The sequence below is a fragment of the Esox lucius genome, chromosome 20 (genome assembly GCF_011004845.1).
Source record: "Esox lucius isolate fEsoLuc1 chromosome 20, fEsoLuc1.pri, whole genome shotgun sequence".
In the NCBI taxonomy this organism is placed as follows: Eukaryota; Metazoa; Chordata; class Actinopteri; order Esociformes; family Esocidae; genus Esox; species Esox lucius.
The window spans coordinates 34,527,925-34,550,620 of NC_047588.1; the positions used below are offsets into that span (position 1 = coordinate 34,527,925).

The 22,696-nt window shown below is 40.6% G+C and overlaps 1 protein-coding gene across 1 annotated transcript; it reads left to right on the forward strand.

Moving 5' to 3' along the window:
- The first annotated feature begins 3,202 nt into the window (after positions 1-3,202).
- Positions 3,203-9,930, forward strand: stmn2a (stathmin 2a). Its single transcript, XM_013139209.4, has 5 exons — positions 3,203-3,451; positions 5,147-5,245; positions 5,472-5,644; positions 6,417-6,608; positions 8,582-9,930. Exons 1-5 carry the CDS (start codon positions 3,433-3,435, stop codon positions 8,639-8,641), a joined length of 543 nt encoding a protein of 180 aa, XP_012994663.1. The 5' UTR covers positions 3,203-3,432; the 3' UTR covers positions 8,642-9,930.
- The last annotated feature ends 12,766 nt before the right edge of the window (positions 9,931-22,696 follow it).

The following is a 22,696-nucleotide window of genomic DNA, read 5'->3' on the forward strand; positions in this document are numbered from 1 at the left end:
CACAGTGAATTAGATGTCTATTTTATTGCTGTTGTTGTTCATTGAGGCCTACTACATTTGCTTGTGATATTATTTTCTGAAGACTGAATAATTTGGTGAAGAAATAAACGTTTAATTCAGTCACATTACTATTTTTGTGAGTCCTAGGCTGGAAACATTAATCAGAGTGCTATTATACACTCACCTAAAGGATTATTAGGAACACCATACTAATACTGTGTTTGACCCCCTTTCGCCTTCAGAACTGCCTTAATTATATGTGGCATTGATTCAACAAGGTGCTGAAAGCATTCTTTAGAAATGTTGGCCCTTATTGATAGGATAGCATCTTGCATTTGATGGAGATTTGTGGGATGCACATCCAGGGCACGAAGCTCCCGTTCCACCACATCCCAAAGATGCTCTATTGGGTTGAGATCTGGTGACTGTGGGGGCCATTTCAGTACAGTGAACTCATTGTCATGTTCAAGAAACCAATTTGAAATGATTCGAGCTTTGTGACATGGTGCATTATCCTGCTGGAAATAGCCATCAGAGGATGGGTACAGCCGTGGCATTTAAACAATGCCCAATTGGCACTAAGGGGCCTAAAGTGTGCCAAGAAAACATCCCCCACACCATTACACCACCACCACCAGCCTGCACAGTGGTAACAAGGCATGATGGATCCATGTTCTCATTCGGTTTATGCCAAATTCTGACTCTACCATCTGATTGTCTCAACAGAAATCGAGACTCATCAGACCAGGCAACATTCTTCCAGTCTTCAACTGTCCAATTTTGGTGAGCTTGTGCCAATTGTAGCCTCTTTTTCCTATTTGTAGTGGAGATGAGTGGTACCCAGTGGGGTCTTCTGCTGTTGTAGCCCTTCCGCCTCAAGGTTGTGTGTGTTGTGGCTTCACAAATGCTTTGCTGCCTAACTCGGTTGTAACCAGTGGTTATTTCAGTCAAAGTTGCTCTTCTATCAGCTTGAATCAGTCGGCCCATTCTCCTCTGACCTCTAGCATCAACAAGGCATTTTCGCCCACAGGACTGCCGCATACTGGATGTTTTTCCCTTTTCACACCATTCTTTGTAAACCCTAGAAATGGTTGTGCGTGAAAATCCCAGTAACTGAGCAGATGGCGAAATACTCAGACCGGCCCGTCTGGCACCAACAACCATGCCACGCTCAAAATTGCTTAAATCACCTTTCTTTCCCATTCTGACATTCAGTTTGGAGTTCAGGAGATTGTCTTGACCAGGACCACACCCCTAAATGCATTGAAGCAACTGCCATGTGATTGGTTGATTAGATAATTGCATTAATGAGAAATTGAACAGGTGTTCCTAATAATCCTTTAGGTGAGTGTATAAGATCCCGTCATAAGATCAGTGATTTGAATCATTTAGAAGAACTGTACTGAATTATTCAGTTCACTTTAGTGATATGGAATGACCATCACTAGAATATAGGAGCATTGGTATTTCCAACAACTCCACCTGTTTCTTGTTAATACAGATATTTGAAAATAATAGAATTAACTCGTGTAAGTAACAAACAAAAATGTTATAGCTGTAAAACATCAATAAACCTGTGGAAAATCACTGCATAGGCCAATCCATAGATAACATTCTAGGGATACGATACCCAATGGTGTTTACGTTTCTGACTGCGGTGAACTTAGTTTTAGATTGGGCATTAGACATTCGACAGATATTCAGCTATCTCAATTGCTCTTTAATGAAGTATTCAAAATTTCCAATATATGAGTACAAAAGTGTATACGTATACCATGATGCACAGTCCTTATTTACCCATATATTAACCAAGCATAAAAAGAAGGAGCCAAGAGAACCAACCGCCGTGTAACGGAACCGAGATGGAAGCGATTTCTGAACCTGTGCTGGTGCTGGGGGGGCGTTAAAATTGTATGGAAATGCAGCCTTCTTCTAACTTAAAGTTTCAATAGCTCTAACAAAAAGTATTCAGTGACAATGGAAAGTATATATTCTTGATCAGGGGAGGGTGGGAATAACACACACCCAATACTTTTCCAAAATCTGAAGTTTAAAAATGTAATGGAACTTGGTCTTTTCAATAGGTCCTACAATAGTTGTGCCTTGATTATAAAAAGTATATATTTGTGATCAGGGGAGGTAGGGGAACAATGCACACCTGTATACTTTTTATAAGTACCTGTATAAGTTTCACATTTTCACAGAACTTTTTAATTTCCATAGCCCCAAAAATAGATATGACTGTACAAATGGTATATTATTGATTGGGGGAGGGTGGGGAAAAATGCACACCCTTTATATTTTCAGAATCTGAAGTTTCAAAATTTGATGGAATATTTTCATTTCAATAGCTCCTACAATAGATATGCCATGACTGTACAAATGGTATATTCTTGATCGGGGTAGGGTGGGGGAAAATGCACACCCTTTATATTTTCTAAATCTGAAGTTTGAACATTTGTCATTTCAATAGCTCCTACAATAGGTGTGCCATGATTATAAAAAAGTATTTATTCTTGATTGGGCTTCCATTAAATTTTGAATGATCAGATTTAGAAAAATTAAGGGGTGCGCATTGTTCCCCACCCTCCCTCGATCAAGAATATATAATTTGTACAGTCATGGCATATCTATTGTTGGAGCTAATGAAGAAGTTCTGTCAAATTTTGAAACTTCAGATTTTGAAAATATAAAGGTTGTGCATTGTTCCCCACCTTCTCCCGATCAATAATATATACTTTTCATGGTCATTGTATACTTTTTGTAAGAGTTATTGAAACTTGAAATATGAAGAAGATTGCTGCATTTGTATACAATTTGAACGCTCCCATAACCAGCACCGGCCCTGAGATAAACAGTGGTTATCTCAGGGTCCTCCGATACACAGCGGTTAGTTCTCCGTGACTCGTTAACTTTATGTTTGGTTAAAATATGGGTAAAAAGGGACTATGCAACATCGTATACACTTTTGTAATCACAATGAGACCAATATTGGATTAAATGAATACTTCGTTAAAGATCTTTTGAGATTTGAAGATCCGAATGTTTGTCGAATGTCCAATCTAAAACTAACTTCATCACATTCCAATACTGATGTTTTTTCAGTAACTGGTAATTTGATATTAATCATTTGAGCTATAAAAAAAACTAATTTATATTTATTTCCGGTGATAGGTCAAAAGGCCCATTGGTGACACTTAAAAAAACAGACAAAAACGGAGCTGCCTGTGTAAACGCAGCCAGATACAGAGACCAGTCTGCTCGTGCGCAGAGTTGCTCATAAATCCACCGCTCCCATCTCCGAGTCGCGCCTCGCTTCTCATCTTGATCCAAGACCCCGGTCTGGTCTATTCGCTGACTCAGTGCCTTAAAACAACATTCTTGCCCGCTAACCACAGCTGCAACACACGCCGCTACGACACAGCTACAGCCATGGCCAAAACTGCAATTGGTAAGGATGCGATTAAGATTTTTCCGCATGGATTATTGTTTAGGGTTTTATTAGGGGGGGGGGGGGGGGGGTCTGTAAAATATGCCGGCACCTGCCTCCTCATTATGTCTTTAAAAAATATCGGCCCTTAGGGAAGAAAGGACAACGTTTTTGTTATGGTCGATAATCATGTGATTTTATGTAAGCCTATATAAGATGCATTTGTGTTTAAATACCAATGGCGCATTTTCTTTTGTATTGTTAATAACGTTTTTTCCTGCAACGCTGCACCTGCTGCTGGTGATACGACAGCATAATGCAGAAAGACCCCACCCAAGATGTTGGTCTGACCACCATTTCTCGACAGCCTGATTAGAGGCTGATGTACTTAAATGTAAACCCTTTTAAAAGCAAACGGTGAAAACTGTTATATCGCTTGTTTGAGCTTGAATGTCATTTTGAAATAAGAATATATTTCTGTACGCTAATAGGGCGTGCCTGGCAATGCGTAGCTTTCACTAATTCTTTAATTAATAAGCTACAGCAGGTTATTTTCCATTTGATACGACACATTTGTTGTAATTCTATTAGCTTAATTTGTCAGTTTTGCGAATTTTATTTTAAAGTAAATTAGGGTTAGGCTACAGAAATTAAACTAAAAGTAAAAATTATAATGGGCCTTTTCATCAATCTCAGTCTTCACAGGCCAATGCAAAACCAGTATGTCAATATTGGGCCACATAAAACAAGGGGAGTGCCAAAGAGTAAATTAAAAGAATATGTTTCTTCAAAATGATCGTAATTACCTAATAAGTTGACTAATCTATCAGTCTAAATGCAAAATAGAATGGAAATACATTAGAATTCTCCAACTTCTGGCTCTTGGGGTTCCACAGTTCTAAAATGCATTGTACTGAGCTACCTTCTATTATGGAATGGCTGCAGTTCTAGTGAAGTTTAATGAGTAGGGGAGCATAGCAACGGGCTCTGTGTAGCACTGGGCCATGGCAGGTGTAGCAGGCCGGCAGACAGCAGGTTGGGAGAGTGGCCAGCCCTGCAGCAGTTGGCAAATCAGTGCTGACAATCTGCAGTCCTCTTCACCCCCCCCCCCCCCTACTCTCTCTGGAGTATGGGGCACCAGGACATAACACAACAGGGCAAGAGTAATATAGTAAAGTTATAATAATCTTATTTTGTTGATGGTAGGCCTATTAGAAAAGATGCCCTGTTCGAAATTGGTGCCACTTAATGTGAAGGGAGTTCAAGGACCCCCCCGTCAATATTGTACACCTCTGTAAAAAAAAAAAATAACTTCTCTGTGATCACAACAGTTAATACAATATGACACAGAGTAACATCTAGTCATTAGCTCATTTCCACATCATGCTAATGATGCCCTTTCATCGGGTTTCAATAGAAGTCATTACTAGTGCTGAACCGCAACATAAATCCATCATATGTCTTTGTGCGCTCTGGCTTGGACAAGGCCTACATTCAGTCAATAACACACTGTCAGCTCTATATATTGTTGGTATTTGCTCACGGTGAACAATCGCATGACGATGTTCTTTTGAATTTCAGAAACCATTTTAAGTGCCATTAAAATCTCTGGCTTTGGCTGCTTCTAAAATGGCACCTTATTCACTCTGGCCCAAAGTAGTGCACTGCTCTCCTCTGTGCGCCAGTGTTAACAGTCGGATGTTTGTTTTCCCTCAGCATACAAAGAGAAGATGAAGGAGATTTCTGTGCTTTCCCTCATCTGCTCGTGCTTCTATCCAGAGGCACGCAACAAGATCGTTGTCTGTGAGTTTGAAGGTAAAGGCCAACCAGACGACAAAACAAGTTCCACTTCCACTGCATTCTATTGACCTGATGCTTTTTCAGCTCAAACAGTGGAGTAAATATGCTCCTTCATTTTACATGAAGATACTTATTTCACTTTTCATGTTTTCAGGTATATTCAGTACATTTGAAATTTTCAGAATTTATTTGCAAAGGTTTAATGACTTGTATTACAATGGTTCCTTGTTTGTTTTTTCAGACATGGAGGTGAAGCCAATCAACAAGCGAGCGTCTGGCCAGGCCTTTGAGGTGATTTTGAAGCCCCCCTCCCCCGTGTCGGATGTGGCACACAGCATCACCTCACCCCCCAAGAGGGAGGTGTCCCTGGAAGATATTCAGAAGAAACTAGAGGCGGCTGAGGACCGAAGGAGGGTGAGTATTACATTGATTGGTGTGGAAATATAGAACAAATAGAATTATTATTACCAGAGATTCTCTTTCCTAAAGGGCCATGCACGGAACTTCCAGGGGACAGAGTGGATAGAATGGAAAAATAAATGGGGAAAAGGATTGTGATGTTGTCTTCAATGCTCTGTTTTCATATAATATTCTAAACTTCTGTCTCATGATATCTAACTGTTGGGTCCCTTGTTCGGATGTTTGGAACAAGACTCAAAGAGGTTAGCTGTAATTAACCAGTGTTGGTGCTGTGACACTGAAGGGATGGAGTTGGAGGGTGTTTAAAGCAGTTGTGATGGTCCGTTCATTTCTTCCTCGCTGTTGTGCTCAACAGCCAACCAGACTGAACAGTGACGTTAGTCAGTCCAGTGTTATGCTGCTAGGATAGAAGTCTTGATATTAAAAGTAGGTAATGTAGCTAGATGCACACACTGGACGGGTGACCACAACCCAATTCAATTACTTCTGTATGGAATTATACTGTATTTCTGAATAGGCCTCTCGCAATCCCTGTGTTTTCCTAATTTCTATTTTACAAATTGTTTTGTGATTAAGATTAAGAAGTACATCTTTAAATCTTAAAATAACATTGTCATTCAAGTCTGAATTCTGTGGTGGGTAGAGCCATGGGCGTTTTGAATTTACCAGTGAGTGCACTACACAAAATCTTGTAGGTGGTCTGAGGACATTTGGCCATTTAAATGATTCCATCGCTATGGCAACATCCCTGTTGTGTGTTTTCCAGTCCCAGGAGGCCCAGCTGATGAGGGCCCTGGCAGAGAAGAGGGAGCACGAGAGGGACGTGCTGCTCAAGGCCATGGAGGAGAACAGCAACTTCAGCAAGATGGCAGAAGAGAAGCTCAACATGAAGATGGAGCAGATCAAGGAGAACCGTGAGGCCCACTTGGCAGCCATGATGGAACGCCTGCAGGAGAAGGTAAGGCCAAGAGTGCACATTGACAATAATAGAACTAGAATAGACACAGAATACATATATAGTGTTTTTTATGTATCTATATATATCTATATATACATCTCCGGGAAAAATGACCAGACCACTGCATCTTTTTCTTTCCTTTCCAAAAAAGTTTTGAGTGAGGAACAGAAGCATTCAATTTGCACAGGTCTCTTAATTTTAACCCTTCTGTTCCTCACTCAAAATCTTCATTTTCGGCTTTTCTGGAAAGGAAAGAAAAAGGAAAAAATTAAGAAACCACTGCACCTTTTCCTTTCTTTTCCAGAAAAGTCGAAAGTGAAGATTTTATATACATATATATATATATATATATATATATATATATATTATATCCAAATTATTTACATAGGTTTTGGAAGTAGTCAACTTTGATACAAATATTTATCTATATATAGACGTAGGGAAGCCTTATTAAGATGATTTATTCACTTGTTTAGAGAGAGGATTGTTCATGGTTTTTGAGTAAAGTAGTAATATTTTAGTTTAGTATGTTGGGAGCAAGGTTCCCCCTGCCCTCCTCCAATGGGGCGGAGTGCCCCCTGGCCACATCCAATGGGGCGGAGTGCCCCCTGCCCACCTCCAAAGGGGCGAGATGCCCCCTGCCCACCTCCAATGGGGTGTGATGCCCTCTGCCCACCTCTAATGGGGTGAGATGCCCTCTGCCCACCTCTAATGGGGTGAGATGCTAGTGGGGGGATCACTAGAATTTCTAACTGTAATTTGTACACTGGCTAGCCCAGTTCCCCGTGACAAAAATTATACTTAAGTGTATTATTTTGGAACCGCTTCAGTTGTACTTTAGTATCAAATCAATCAATCAAAATTTATTTATAAAGCGCTTTTTACAACAGCAGTTGTCACAAAGTGCTTTACAGAGACACCCGGCCTTAAACCCCAAGGAGCAAACAACAGTAGTGTTGAATTTCAGTGGCTAGGAAAAACTCCCTAAGAAGGTCGAATTTTAGGAAGAAACCTAGAGAGGACCCAGGCTCAGAGGGGTGACCAGTCCTCTTCTGGCTGTGCCGGGTGAGATATTAAGAGTCCAATTGGAATAATAAATAAATTTCTCTTGGCTAAATCCAGAGTATATTTGATTTTAGACTAGGTCAGAAGTATGACCAGGTGGACAAGGACAGGAACAGCAACGGTCCCCCCAAACCAGGTAATCCGCAGGTGTGGACCAGGACCTCATCTCTTTCTAAAATTTAAAATTGGAGGAAACTGAGAAAAGTTAGTAGTACATCCCTCATGTCCCCCAGCACAATAATATAGCAGCGTAACACCTTGGAAACTGAGACGGGGGGGTCCGGTGACACTGTGGCCCTACCCGGGGGAGGCCCCGGACAGGGCCCAACAGGCAGGAAATCAATCCAACCACATTGCCAGGCATCAACCAAAGGGACACCCACCAACCGCAACCCCCCTGAATGAGGGCCTAGTACATTCAGTATTATTACCATATTGTTAAAATAGTATTTATGTAGTAGTAACATAATAGTAATTAGTATACTTACGTATACTTAAGTGTAATTAGTATACCTAAGCGGGTTAAAATGGACCCACTTATTTCATACTTATGTATAATTTTGATGAACATGATTTGAAAAAAATAAATTGTACACATACAATATACCCTTAATTAATTTCAAATATATTATTGTTTTATATTATTTCAGTTTACTTAAATGTAATTTAAAATCCTGACTTTTTGCTCTTACTTTGGAAAACATTTTGAATTAATGTGCCGATGAAGTAAAAACAGGGACAGTTCTGTGAAACCGTACAGCATAATGTTCAGGGTTAATGTCCATGACAATCATTAGTGCATCCCATATGGTAACAACCGCTCCCGTGTAATGTACAGCCATGACTTCCTGTCCGGGGGGGTTGATGTTAACCTCCTTTAACGTGGGTGTGGTCTGTGTCCCGGTCAGGAGAGGCACGCCGCGCTGGTGCGCAGGAACAAAGAGCTGAGGGAAGAGCTGACAGCGTGAGCCGTGCCCCTCCCCAACATGTGTCAGCCACCGACCACCCACCCAGTCCAGCCCCACCCCTGGACCCTCCGCAGCAGACACCAAGCCCTGGAGACCTGGAGGGTGGAGGATCTCACGACCAAACTATACACACCTCCATCCGCAACCTCTCCATACACACCCGCTCACTCTCTCTGTCAGTATCGTCGGTGGATATGAAAATGGTTCACGCTCCCGGGGGAAATGTGTTTCTTGATTTCGATGCGGGCTGGGGATGTATAACATGAAAACATGGATATTATTATGTAAATACTTTGGTTTTTTTAGATCTGTCTACCTTGATCGTTAGGCTGAGAGCAAACATGTGTATCAAAAGTATTGAGCTGTACAATTTCAATTTTTTTATTTTGTTATCCAATTTTTTGTTTTTTCTTGAACTTTGATATCTGCAACCATTTTTTTTGTGAAAGGCTTTGGTGTTTCTGTGAAATTGGTTGTTAGCTGACGTTTGCAGTGTTTTCTGATGATGTCAGTCTCAGTGTTTTTGTGAAGAATGCTAACTTGATAGAATAGACTCCAAACAATGCATCCCACTATCACTACACACACCACTCTCTCTCTCTCTCACACACACACACACACACACATACACACACACACAGACACAGACATTATGAACGCACCTTAACAATCTGCCAAACCCTCAAATGAGCTGAGGTTGCTATGACTTGAAAGGTCATCTTAAGAATGTGGTCATCCAGACTGACCCTTGACTATGGTTTGTGTCCCGAATGGAACCCTATTCCCTACAGGCGGTAGTGCACAATTTATTTCCCAAAGTAGTGCCCTAAATAGGGAATTGTGGGCTATTTGCGTTTCGCACAGGATCATTTCTTGAATACGTGTGTGTTTGTGTGTGCGTGTGTGTGTGCGTGCATGTGTCTTTGCATATGTGTGTGCGTGTGTGTGTGCGTGTGCACGCATAACTGTGCGCACTGAAGTGTAAAACCATCAGCGTTTTCTCTGGTAGTTCCCTAGATAGAGAATGGACATCCCACATTCAGCCCACTGAAATGACTCTTCTTGGCTATACCACAGTAATATGCCTGTGTCCTCTACTAGTTGCCTACAGTTACACCTAGTGTGTTCTCCTTCCATATATCTCTGTGCAAGCTTTGCTGAAAATCAGCGCTTTAGGGTTCTGTCAACATGGCACGCGCCATCTCATATCTTTTTGTGCTAAAAACAAGGAAACATGTAAACTGCCAAATAAAATTACCAATTGAGCTCTGTTGACGTGTTAGAAATCAGTTGCCTGTGCAGTTTTCAATGAGATACGTAAAGAATACATTAATGGATGTCAGTCTTCTGTTATGCTCCCAATTATAATTATTTATTGAGACAAACAAAGCTGGGTTCAGTCATATTTTTCTCCATCTGTATTTATTTCCATCTGCATATAGTGTAAGTACAGTACATACTGATGCATCACTACTGAGTGAAGTTTGGTCCCACATCAGGGCTGGTGTCACACTATCACTGACTGACTCCAGTGTTGCTGGGTTGAGGTAACCCTGGGTTACAGCAGAATATATGATTAACCAAATCTGTTTGGACAGCAAACCAACCGGGGACAACGGAATGTCTCAGTAACCCAGCATCCCCGGGAAAATGAAATTAAGAAAATCTCAAGTCTTGAAATGAAAACATTTCAGAAAAACAACTTTCTTGAAAATTTTAAATAAGTGCATTATTAAAATGCTAAAATGTGTTAGAATTTGAATGAATAGCAACCTGTATATTTTCAACTGTTGAAAATTGCCATGGGCTTGGCTCTCTTGACACTTGCAGCATCACTTAGCTCATTTTAAGGTAGGCACCGTGACAGGTACCTTCATTTCTGGCACATGCCTCATGGGATTGCAGAAATGGGGATGAGATTCACTCTGTATTGTCATATAGAATGTTGTTCTGGGTGCAGACAGGCACAGATGTCTCCAGTGTAGTACTGATTGATATGACCTTCTACGGCTTGATCCTGTATGCTGAACTCTCCAGGGCCATAAATCACCATTCTGACACATTATACCCTACATTTACTACTAGGTACTAAGCATAATGTATGTTAACTATAATGGTAAGTATAATGTAGATGTGCAATGAAGGCAAATGCAAGTACAAATGTAAATTCTAAATGTACATTGAAGGCAAATTAAGGTAGCATGTGCAACTGAAATGCAGGGATAGCAGCAAATACTCCTTAGTGCTTCGTTTTTCTTAGCAGAATTGCTCCCAGGTCATTGGTGAAAATGTCAACGTGTTCTTACTCATACATACTTGGCAAAATAACTGTAAAAAATGTATCATACAATGGCTGAAAATACATCTTTACAAAAACTTCAACTTCACCAGAGACATACCACACAGAAATACACACATACACAAAACCTAGTCTCATTATTTTGGAATCCATCTAAGAGCACTGGCACCACTGGCCCTCATCATGCCTACACCTTTCACCATTTCAACAGCAGCCTTTCAGATCCCACCTGCAGGTGGTGCTGTTTGGTTTATATTTCTGCTCCATTTAGCTTGGTTTCCAGTACAACAAAACCTATTTAATGAAGTTAAAAACCTACACATAATGCTAAAATTCATCATTTGTGTCTGGAGATTTTTATTTGCGGTCACTGCGGTCAGGTTTTCTTTGTGGTCAATGTAACTAGCTAGCAGTATATAACAACCACTGGAATATTAACATAATCGGAAAAAATTACAAGCAGACAATTGTACAACATACAGTCTGTGTAGTCAGTCCACACAGAGTAATTTCCAGTCCCTGGAAATAAGTTTCATATGCCTGCAAAGATATGTCCAGTTACTCCATATAACGCCACAGAAGAACAGGAACAAGTCAGACGCTGTATCATGTGACCAGGATGTAAGGACATAACACAAGGACACGTCATTCTTGATCAAATGACAGAATGCATACAAAGCAACTGTATTATGGGTCCGAATTTCAATTTACGGCTTTGGATTTATAAGAAAAAAGGGCGTGAATAATAATGTCACCAAACATGTTTTATATTTATATTACGTTTTTTTTTTTTACATATTGTCATGGTTACCTATCATGTATGCCCTTCTGTAGATATGTGGTTACAATTCAGAACATTACGGTAGCCCAAAGGTAGGGGTGGGCCAACTAAAGCAGGGGTGGGCAAACTAACACAGGGGTGGGCCGACTAAGGCAGGGGTGGGCCGACTAACACAGGTGTGGGCCGACTAAGGCAGGGGTGGGCCGACTAAGGCCAGGGGTGGGCCGACTAAGGCAGGGGTGGGCCGACAAAGGCCAGGGGTGGGCCGACTAAGGCAGGGGTGGGCCGACAAAGGCAGGGGCGGGCCGACTAAGGCCAGGGGTGGGCCGACTAAGGCAGGGGGGGCAAACTAAGGCCAAGGTGGGGAAACTAAGGCCTGGGTTGGACCTTAGGACTAACATAATGTTCTGAATTGTTATCCATAAAAGGTTTTGTCAAACAGCGTCATGGTACCTAAAAGATAAGAATATAGATTTTCAGATAGTGGTAGAGATAGAGACATAGGGGATAGATAAATAGATAGTTTGTTCCAAATGACTCCCTATTTTCTACACAGTGAGTTAGTTGGAACAGAGCACTAAGCAATAGAGTTGAATGTGGGGGACATCCTGAGTCTCTGAACAATAGAGTTGAATGTGGGGGACACCCTGAGTCTCTGAACAATAGAGTTGAATGTGGGGGACACCCTGAGTCTCTGAACAATAGAGTTGAATGTGGGGGACACCCTGAGTCTCTGAACAATAGAGTTGAATGTGGGGGACACCCTGAGTCTCTGAACAATAGAGTTGAATGTGGGGGACACCCTTAGTCTCTGAACAATAGAGGTGAATGTGGGGGACACCCTGAGTCTCTGAACAATAGAGTTGAATGTGGGGGACACCCTGAGTCTCTGAACAATAGAGTTGAATGTGGGGGACACCCTGAGTCTCTGAACAATAGAGTTGAATGTGGGGGTGACACCCTTAGTCTCTTGATTCTGCTTTTCATCCGATGATGGTCCATCAAAACTTCAGTAAATTAGTTCCCACTGATAGAGGTAATCAATAATAATTACAATAAGTTGATTCAAGAAAGCATCATCCACCCCGATTTGACCATAAAACATGTACAATGGAAGCGGATCAGATTTATTATTATAGACAAACTGCCAGCAAATCGTTTTTATAGACCAACAAGGTTTTAAACAAACTAAAGTCAACTACTTCATATAAACCCACTAGGAAAAACAAAAGAAGTCAGCTGCTGTAACATAATCCAACAGCTTAAATATCTTGATCATATAGATTTATTGAAATAAAATGAAAATATGAAACAACTCCACAACAGATGCAGGAGTTGGAGATAGGCATTCTGTTCTTATGAAGACAGTCTTGCCAAGCTGTTCAGCTTCTTATCACACTGCCTGCTCAACCAGGATTTTTCTGCAAGAGCATATCCTGCTCTAGAAGAAAATAGGAGACCACTGCAAAATGATCAGTTTCTCTGGTTTTACTATTAATATGTATGTGTTTGAGTAAAATAAACATATATTTTTTATTCTATATACTACTGACAACATTACTCACAAATTCCAAATAAAAATATTGTCATTTAGAGTATTTATTTGTAGAAAATAACAACTGGTCAAAATAACCAAAGAAATATGCATTGTTTACAGACCACAGATAATGCAAAGAAAACAATTTCATATTCATTTTCCAACAACAAAATACTAATATTTTAACTTAGGAAGAGTTCCGAAATCAATATTTGTTGGAATAACCCTGATTTTTAATCACAGCTTTCATGTGTCTTGGCATGCTCTCCACCAGTCTGTCACATTGCTTTTGGGTGACTTTATGCCACTGCTTGCACAAAAATTGAAGCCGCTCAGCTTTGTTTGATGGCTTGTGACCATCTATCTTCCTCTTGATCAAATTCCAGAGGTTTGAATGGATAACCTTGTACTTGGTTTGATTCACAAAGGATAACCTTGTACTTGACTTGTCCTTCACAGAGACAAATCTGCCCGATTCCAGCCTTGCTGAAGCATTCCCAAATCATCACCAATCCACCACCAAATTTCACTGTGGGTGTGAGACATTGTGGCTTGTAGACCTTGTAGGTTTCTGTCGAACCATTAGACGACCAGGTGTTGGGCAAAGCAGAAAAGATGACCTTACTCCATTTCTTTGTAGGTCACTCTTTTTGTAGGTCACTTGATATCATCCTATGGTTGTTGAGTGACATTCAAATTAGTTGATGGTAATCTAGGTCAGTGGACAGTCATTTTCGCCCTCTGCCAGTTTGTAGCTTTGTTGTCCCGAATGTCTTTTGTTTGACCTTGTTCTTATGAACTGCTGTCTTAAAAATTTTCTGGATGGAGGCAACCGGATGCTCACTGTATCCCTCTGCCAGTAAAGCCAGAATTGAACCATTCTTTTCCTCACTCAAAGCTTTTCTTTTCAACTCTTTTGTCATGCTGAATAATATTTTTTTTATTCGAATTACCTTTGATATACTACTTGCACTGTTTTTGCCATCCAGCTGGTCCTATTGCATGAGGATAGTGATGACCCCAGCAGTGGTTTTTATACTTTTCCTCATTAAATTAGATTTGGTTCAGGTTATCACCTAATCAGTACCTCATTAAGTAAAATGAGGTGTGCCTGTGTTGTAATTTAACAGACACTGGAATGGAATGGCTGCCATACATGTGGAGATGCTTAAAAAAAAAAAAGAAGCTGTATATGCACACTGGAGGAGAACACATTACCCACATTGCCAACAACCCCGATTGAGCTCCCAGGTACCCAATCTACCACAAGGAGGTGACATGACAAGGCAGCCTTGTCTGACATCCACCCATCCACCTCGCCCAACCAGATGAAGATTAATTTGTACTGGGAGGCAATTCATTAGATCACGGTGCCACTCAGTGACTCCAGGCAGACCAATTTTGATCTTTATTTTCTACTTCAATTTCTATCAAAATCAGAATTGTGCTGCATGTGTAAACAGAGACTCACAAATCACAGCATGACATCTCCCCGTTGTCTAGACAACTGCAGTCCATACAGTCTTTAGTCTTACAGCGGGAACCAATAGGATGCCATGTACCCTCTTTGTCATAAAGACACTGGTTTATGCCTAAAAAAATTTAAACATCCCTCTGTATCTGATAAATCTCTTAATTCGTTTAGAAACATAATTTCATAAGAGTTTGGTAATACTTTATTTTGTGAGTCCCAAAATTGTATAACATTCTCTTAACAAGTAAAGTTGAGGACTACGCTGAAATAAGAAATAAGTAGTTATGTTGATATGTTTTGTGTTCTTTATTCACATCTGATTCTTATCATTACCTGCTTCAGCTTTTTTATACCAGCAACTTGCGTGGATGAGTGGCAACAGTGTACCCAGGACCACAGCTAGAGCCAAGGACCTCTTCACAGGGAGAAAGAAGCACAAACATAGTTGACATATAACATTGGATCAGATCTGTTGACGTATGTTACTGAAGGGAAACAATTCAAATATTAAAGATCTAATACATTTTCCGCTAATCAGTCATTCACACAACTCTGGAAAATAAAATAACTCTAATAATTTTTTCCAATATCTTTTCTTTATTAAGTAATGTAAATCTGCCATCCAGTATATATTATAAACATATTATGAGGAACAAAATATATTAACAAGAACACAGTATCTGTTATCAGGAAACAATTATCAAAAATCATATGTACACATACATACAACATCCAAAATTAGAAGATACTTACCATGATTCTCAAACATGTAGAATAGTAGAAGCTATATTTTATGTTGAGCAACAGGTGTTGAGTATCTTTTATACATGATTTATCACAGTTTCATCATGGTTGCGGAACAAAAGGCATGGTTCTTGAATTTTATCTGTTAATGATTGCTAAATAAAATATTGATGTGGTGTAATATGCTGTTATCCAACGGATACAAACTTGTGATAAACTATTCTTCAATGTTGTCCCTGTCATTGTATGATGATGTTGATGATTTTATTGGATGAACTATTGTACAAATGGCAGCAATTCACCACCATTTGTAACTATGTTTAACAAAACATTTGTTTAAACTTCATCACACCTGAAAAGGAACTGTTTAAAGTGCCTGTTTGTGTGTCAACTTGGGACCTCTGTAATGTTCCAAATTGTAATCAAGTACCAAAGAGTTGTAAAAAAGCTTCTTGGTACGTAAAGAAATATATGAAAATATTCTGATAGATATTGACGACCGATTACTAGTTCCAAATGACACCCTAGTATGACCAGAGCGCTAAAAAATAGGGTTCAATGTGGAACACACTGAGCCTCACTACACCAGAGAAGGCAAATAATCATTGGTGTACTCCCTCAGACAGCTGAGCGGAGTGCATCTGTGTGGTGGTGCATCCTGAAGGAACAGACAGACATTCAACAGTATGTGGAGAGAATGCAAACAGTAGCACTGTTTGCTGTCATGGCAACAGGGCAGCTCCACAGTTTTTATCAAGAAAGATGTGATGAATATGTGGGTCTGTAGTTCTGGCTCTGCTCTCATTGGTGCTGTAGAATGATGCCGCCATTTTGAAAGGCGTTGGGACTGAGCTGTGGAACTAAGCAGGTAGTAATTAAAAAGTGTAATTCCCAAATAGGACACTCCTTCTGACCAGGGCACATAGGGAATGCTCTAATCAAAAGTAATGATTGTATATTAGGACTAATAATTGGGAAGTACACCAGGGCCAGCTCCAAGCATGCAGGTATGAGCTAAAAAAATCCACCAGGGAATTTTGGAGCTGCAATAAACAAATACAAGCTCCAACTGGAACCACCGTCCGACCACTCAGACTCACAATCCTCACAATGTGGCAAAATTGACAAGCTCAACATATTCTAAGATTCACATACTCTCGCCTGTTACTACCTGCTAACTGACCTTGCACTTGTGTTTAGGTAAGGATTTTCATTAAAGGTGCACTGTGTAGAATCCGGCCTTAAAACAATAACATACGTTATCTCTTCCTTGTCTTCCCCTTACCGAAATAGACTGGGACTTAGTATTAGCTAGTCCAGGGTGGTTTAGGGTGGAAAGGATAGTACTGCGAGTGTCTAAAGCGAGTATAAGGAGATTAAAAGTCAATGCAAACTGAAGTTTAAATGGTGCAAATCTGTGCTTCATCAGCTTCTCAAGAATATAGGTATATCTTGGTTTATCCTAATAGTTGTTACTGGTATTGTTTTGATTGACCTCTTGAAATATAGTGTGGTCTTTTTCACATAGCCATTTAATCCTTTCTGGTCCACTAGCTGATTGCTCAGTTGTTGTGAATGTGGACATTTAGTTTCAGTCCAATTTGCAGGACTGCACCTAATTTATCCAGGTATCACTAAGGGTGTGACCTTAACTGCCTCCCTGGCTATACCTCTAGCAAATCTGTGGGTGTGTCTCTTCATCTGTGGCTGGCAAGTAGCATTCAGCCTTATTACTTCAGTGCCTGTGGTTTTTCAGCTCATAGTGGCCAACTTTTAAGCGGCTGTGTTGTTACTGAAATGAAGACCTGCTGAAACAAAGATGTTCTGCCGAGTTGTTCTGTGGGAGTTAGTCGAAGAAGGAAGGCCTCACTCTCCTACTTGAGCATCTTTGTCATTTATATCTAGTTTTTTTATATCTTTTCTCTACCTCTTTGCTGTTGCTTTGATTAGTATGTGTTTGTTTTCTATTCCTGTACTTTCGTCCCCTTGTCGCCGTCTTAGATGCTCCCCTCCCTGTCAGGCAAACCCTTCCACCCTACTGTATCTTACACATATAACCCATGTGGAACCCCTGGTTTCTGGCAGCCGATCTGCTGTCAACAAAGTAATCTTCATCTCAGCCTATGCTGCCCTTCAATCACTTGACTTTTTGACCCTGACAGAGACATGGATCACCCCATAAAATACTGAACCCTGAGAATATCCGGTCGACAGGGCGGTAGCACAGGTATTCTTATCTCTCCAAAGTGGAGATTCTCTCTCTTTCCACTCCCCCCTTTTCCATATCCTAATTTTAATTCCATGCTGTCACAATCACTAAAGCTAAACATTCGTGTCATCTATCGTCCACCAGGGGCATTAGGAGAGTTCTAAAATGAGCCTGACACTTTGTTAATCTTATTTCCAGATGATGGCTCACCACTCACAGTGATAGGTGACTTCAACCTTCCACCACCTGTCTTTGATTCATTTCTGTCAATATCTCTTTTTACACTCCTTTCCTCCTTTGACCTCACCCTCTCCCAGTCCCCTCCCACCCACAAGGCAGGCAATGAGCTTGTTCTTATCCTCATAAGACGCTGTAACCCAGCTGATCTTTCTGTAACTCTACTCCAGGTCTCTGATCACTACTTTGTCTCATTCTCTCTCCCTCTGTCCTCTACCCCTGCTAACTCAACTCCTTCCCAGATAGTAATGCATCGTCGCAATCTTCATTCCCTCTCCCTCTACTCTCTCCTCTTCTACCTTATAATTTTTCCCTTCTACCAACTCCTTTTCCCTTCTGTCTCCTGAGTCTCCCCCCTCAACCCTACTCTCTTCTCTTTCCACCTCTTTCGACTATCTCTGTCCCTTGTCCTCTGGGCCAGCCCGGCTTTCCCCTCCCGCTCCAGGCCTGACTGACTCACTGACAGCCAACAGAACAGGGTTGCAGACTGCTGAGCAAAAGTGGAAGAAACTTCCAGAGGACCTGTCATTCTTTCATTCACTTCTCTTTACCTTCTCTTCCTCGGTTTCTGCTGCTAAAGCCAATTTCAAGCATCTGGGTCTGTGTCTGCACCACACGCTCTCACTACTGGTGTATCCCAGGGATCAGTCCTTGGCCCACTCATCTTTTCTCTACATAAGGTCACTTGGAACTGTCGTATCCGCACATGGCCTGTCCTTTCATGGCTATGCCGATAACACTCAAATATTTTTCTAATTTCCCCCTCCTGATTCCCAGGTTGTAACATGCATATCTGCATGCCTGACAGGCATCTCACCTTGGATATCAAGCTCAAGGCCTACCCACTCCAAGATCTGTCCATCACGGTTGGCAAATCCACGGTGGTCCCCTCACAGAGTGCAAAGATCTTGGCGTGACACTTGACAAGAACTTGCTATTCTCTGCAAACAACTAAGCAGTGACTCACTCTTGTAGTTTCATGCTTTACAACATCCGCAAAATACAACCCTACCTGACACAGGAAGCAGCTCAGGTTCTGGTCCAGTCACTTGTCATCACCCGTCTGGACTATTGCAATGCACTGTTGGTTGGGCTCCCCCGCTTGTGCAAGCAAGCGCCTGCAACTTATTCAGGATGCTACTTACCATCTTATGTTCAACCTTCCCAAATTCACCCATGTCACCCCTCTTCTCTGCAAGCTCCATTGGCTTTTGGTAGAAGCTTACATCCGTTACAAGACCATGGTGCTTGCCTATGGAGCAGCAAAGGGAACTGCTCCTCCCTACCTGCAGGCTATGCTTAAACCTTACAACCCTACAAGTGCACTCCGATCTGCCACTTTGTGTCTTTTTGCCACCCAACCCTCAAGGGTGGGCAGCTGCCGCTCAGCCAAGGCAAAACTCTTCTTTGTCTTGGCACCTCAATGATGGAACAAACTTCCCCTTGAAGCCAGAACAGCAGAGTCTTAATTAACCTGTGTATCCCCACCACCCGGAAAAAAGCACTTAATTTTGAAACATTAAGTCACTGACTTTGTCTTATAGTTTGACTTATAGCTTCAGTGAAGGAAAGTACTTATTATGATTATCTGATGTTGTTTTTCCAAGACACCTTAAGAAGAATGCACTTATTGTAAGTTGCTCTGGATAACAGCATCTGCAAAATTATTGTAAAATGAATATGTCCCTCTGATTATTTTTGTATAAAAATATTATTTCTTGTTTTTAGGCCAGTAGTACAGTACTTCTTGCCCCTATAACTGTGCTCTCTCTACAGTGAACTGGAGATGGTGGCTTCTGCAATGGATTTTGTTACATTACAGACTAATTGTAAGCCTAATCAAAAAATAATAATCAGCTCATTTATCTACACACAATATCCCATGAAGATTTGTGAAATTCCATACAATCCATTTTAAACCAAGGCTGTAACATAAGAAAATAGGGAAAAGGTGGAGTCTGACTAACTAACAAATGCACTGTAGATATTTAACAGATGGGAATTCCTTCCTCTAGGCTTACTGTTGATAGACCAGGTGGGCACATGGCTCCTCTGCCTACCCTGTGTGACGTTGTACTATCGCAAGCCTTGAACTTCCTGTGTTCCTTAGTAGCAAAGCTAGCTAATGCAATCTAGGTATCAAATAAGGAATGCAAACATGACATTAGTGTATGTTATGAATATTTCACAATGGAGTACCATCACCTTGCTCGAGTCAACCTGTGAAGAGGAGAGCACAGTATTGTTTGTATTGTACTACATATGAGCAGTGCATTTGGAAAGTATTCAGACCCTGTGACTTTTTTCATGTTCATTAACAGTTAAATAAAAATAAATTAACCACCACCGTCATCGCCGAAGAAGTATCAGTATTGTGAATAAAACTGTAGTGTCCTTTTTCATAACACTTTAGCATGCTCTATGAACTTCCTCATCTTAGGAGTAGCGATAATGATCACAGAATTACAAGATCACCAGAATTACAAGGTTCTACTCAAGGGCAATTTGGTAACACAATGTCCCATGATTTAGCACAATGACCCATGGTTTACCACAATGACACATTTTATTTTTTTATTGTTGCACCAGACCATGGCCAAATGAAAATATGGCATAGATGTAGTAGGGTACAATTTCCAAATATTTGTCAGTATATTGAATAAAATAAAATATACATTTATATACATCAAATTATCTATCTCATATAAAGACTAAAGTTTGCATGTTTTTTTTAAAAGGGTAACTAACATTATTAATACAAACTTTGACAGATGTTTTTAATAAAATGTTTTTATTGTTTAATGATTTTCTCCCCATAAATTGTCTGCAGTCAAGAGCCCAAAGGTCAAAGTGGTCTACAGGTATGTCACCTCACAGAACAGATGCATCACTGTAGCCAAGTGTCATTATTGGGTAAATACTTTTTATAGATACCTAGCCAGAGATTTAAAAAATCTAGCCAGGCAGAGAAAACATTGTATTATGTTTTTTGGAGTTAACTTGAGTTTTTACAGATTTCTTCAACAAATGTGTGGGGTAACCCCAGTCGTTTGTCATTTTTTTGTCTTTATTCCAGACAGTGAGGAAAAGACAGTGCGGTAGAACAGCAGTGGACTGGAGTCAAACCGTGCTTGTATCCCCAAGAATGATTTCGGGATTTTTTTTTCCACTTTCACCAATGATTTATGTTGTCTTCTTTAAAAAAAAAAAATCTTCTAATTGTAATTGTTTATTGGAACAAGTAGAAACAGTATACATATATTTCTTCATCTAAAATTGTTGTAGATAATGTAGTGTACATACACTAGCAGAGTAGTGTTTGATGCCACATCAAGGCTGGTACCACACTATGTGACTGTTTTCAGGTTTGATGTGTTATGCTAAGCAGAATTCATAGTTGGTATGAGCCAACCAATCAGGGTGGATGGGAATTCTTAAATTGTGTCAGGACAAAGTTCCCTTTGTGGATCCAAGACAATCTACTTGTTTCTTAAAAGGGTCCAGATCAATGGTGCCCTCCCTTCTCCTACTCCAGAGTGATAGAGTGGGGTAGCGCTTTCCATTATCACTCCATATTTCAAATGTCATAAGACATTCTGGACACATTGCCAGGAGGACCAGAGAAACTGGGACGAGGAACCCTGAGGACATGTACTGTTATCATGCAGCATGTAGTTAGAGTCAATCCTGAAGCATTTGGCTTCTTCTCTGCAACCGTGAAGCCAGTGAACATGACAACATTGAAAGTGTTATTCTGAGAAGTGATATTGGCGGATCTCGAGATATCTATATAGGTTTTGCGTGTTTTCGCCCATGGGTTCATATAGGTGTACTCTTTACTCTCAGCAATATTGATTCACTTCCCAAGAGTCTGCAAAATGAAAAGGCAGAACGACAGAATTACCGGGATAGCCGACACAACTATACCTATACCTCCCTAGTCTTACGAGGCAGTACCTCCCAATCTTGTTATGGCCCGGTCTGAGAAGTTAATACTCATCTCATCTCTCATCTTCATCCGCTTATCCAGAATCGGGTCGCAGGGGCATACCTCCCTAACAATTAAAGAACTAGGATGACATTAGCTGTATAGTACCTGATGTTGGCTCCTGTGTCTGTTTAGCTCCCTCAGTTGATTTCTTCTCTCTTGAGTTCCACAAATGTCAAATCAAAATCAAAACATTTTTGAAAGAAAATGTTTAATCTTGTCAGGGATATTGTAATTATAACTGGAATGTTGACAATTTCAAAGCTACAGCCAGGAACTATTTCTGTAGGCCCATGGGCAAGTGTGAAATCGATCAACCAGAATTAGAAGATACACCATAATTATTTATATCTCCATTTGAGAAAGTTTTGGACTTCTCAGTCAATATGTTTTACAATTATTTATTTTTTTATAGCTTTTCACATCCTGCCTTCACCCCAAACACCTTTGTCCTAGATGATACGGAGCTGGAGTATGACAACACTTACTGATATGTTTTTATTCGGCAGCACTATTCACTCTCATTCAATACCCACATTGCCTGCTTGCTGTCGAAGGTTAAATCCAGAATTGGTTTCCTTTCTGCAGTGAGGCATAGTTCACACATACTGCTACTGTACGTATACACTTTTTAATATAACCATCCCACCAACCCTCAAGGACGGCGATGTAATCATTTGATTTGCAGCTAAAAAGCTCCTCCATAAGTTAAAAGTAATTTAGCACTTTGCCATCCGCTTAGTAACCTCTGCCCCCTTTAACACTCATGACTGTGACCTTTAAACC

Coding starts and splice junctions, on each gene's coding strand:
- stmn2a (XM_013139209.4), top strand. Junction 5,246..5,471: donor CGTTGTCTGTGAGTTTGAAG/GTAAAGGCCAAC, acceptor TTGTTTTTTCAG/ACATGGAGGTGAAGCCAATC. Junction 6,609..8,581: donor TGGAACGCCTGCAGGAGAAG/GTAAGGCCAAGA, acceptor TGTCCCGGTCAG/GAGAGGCACGCCGCGCTGGT.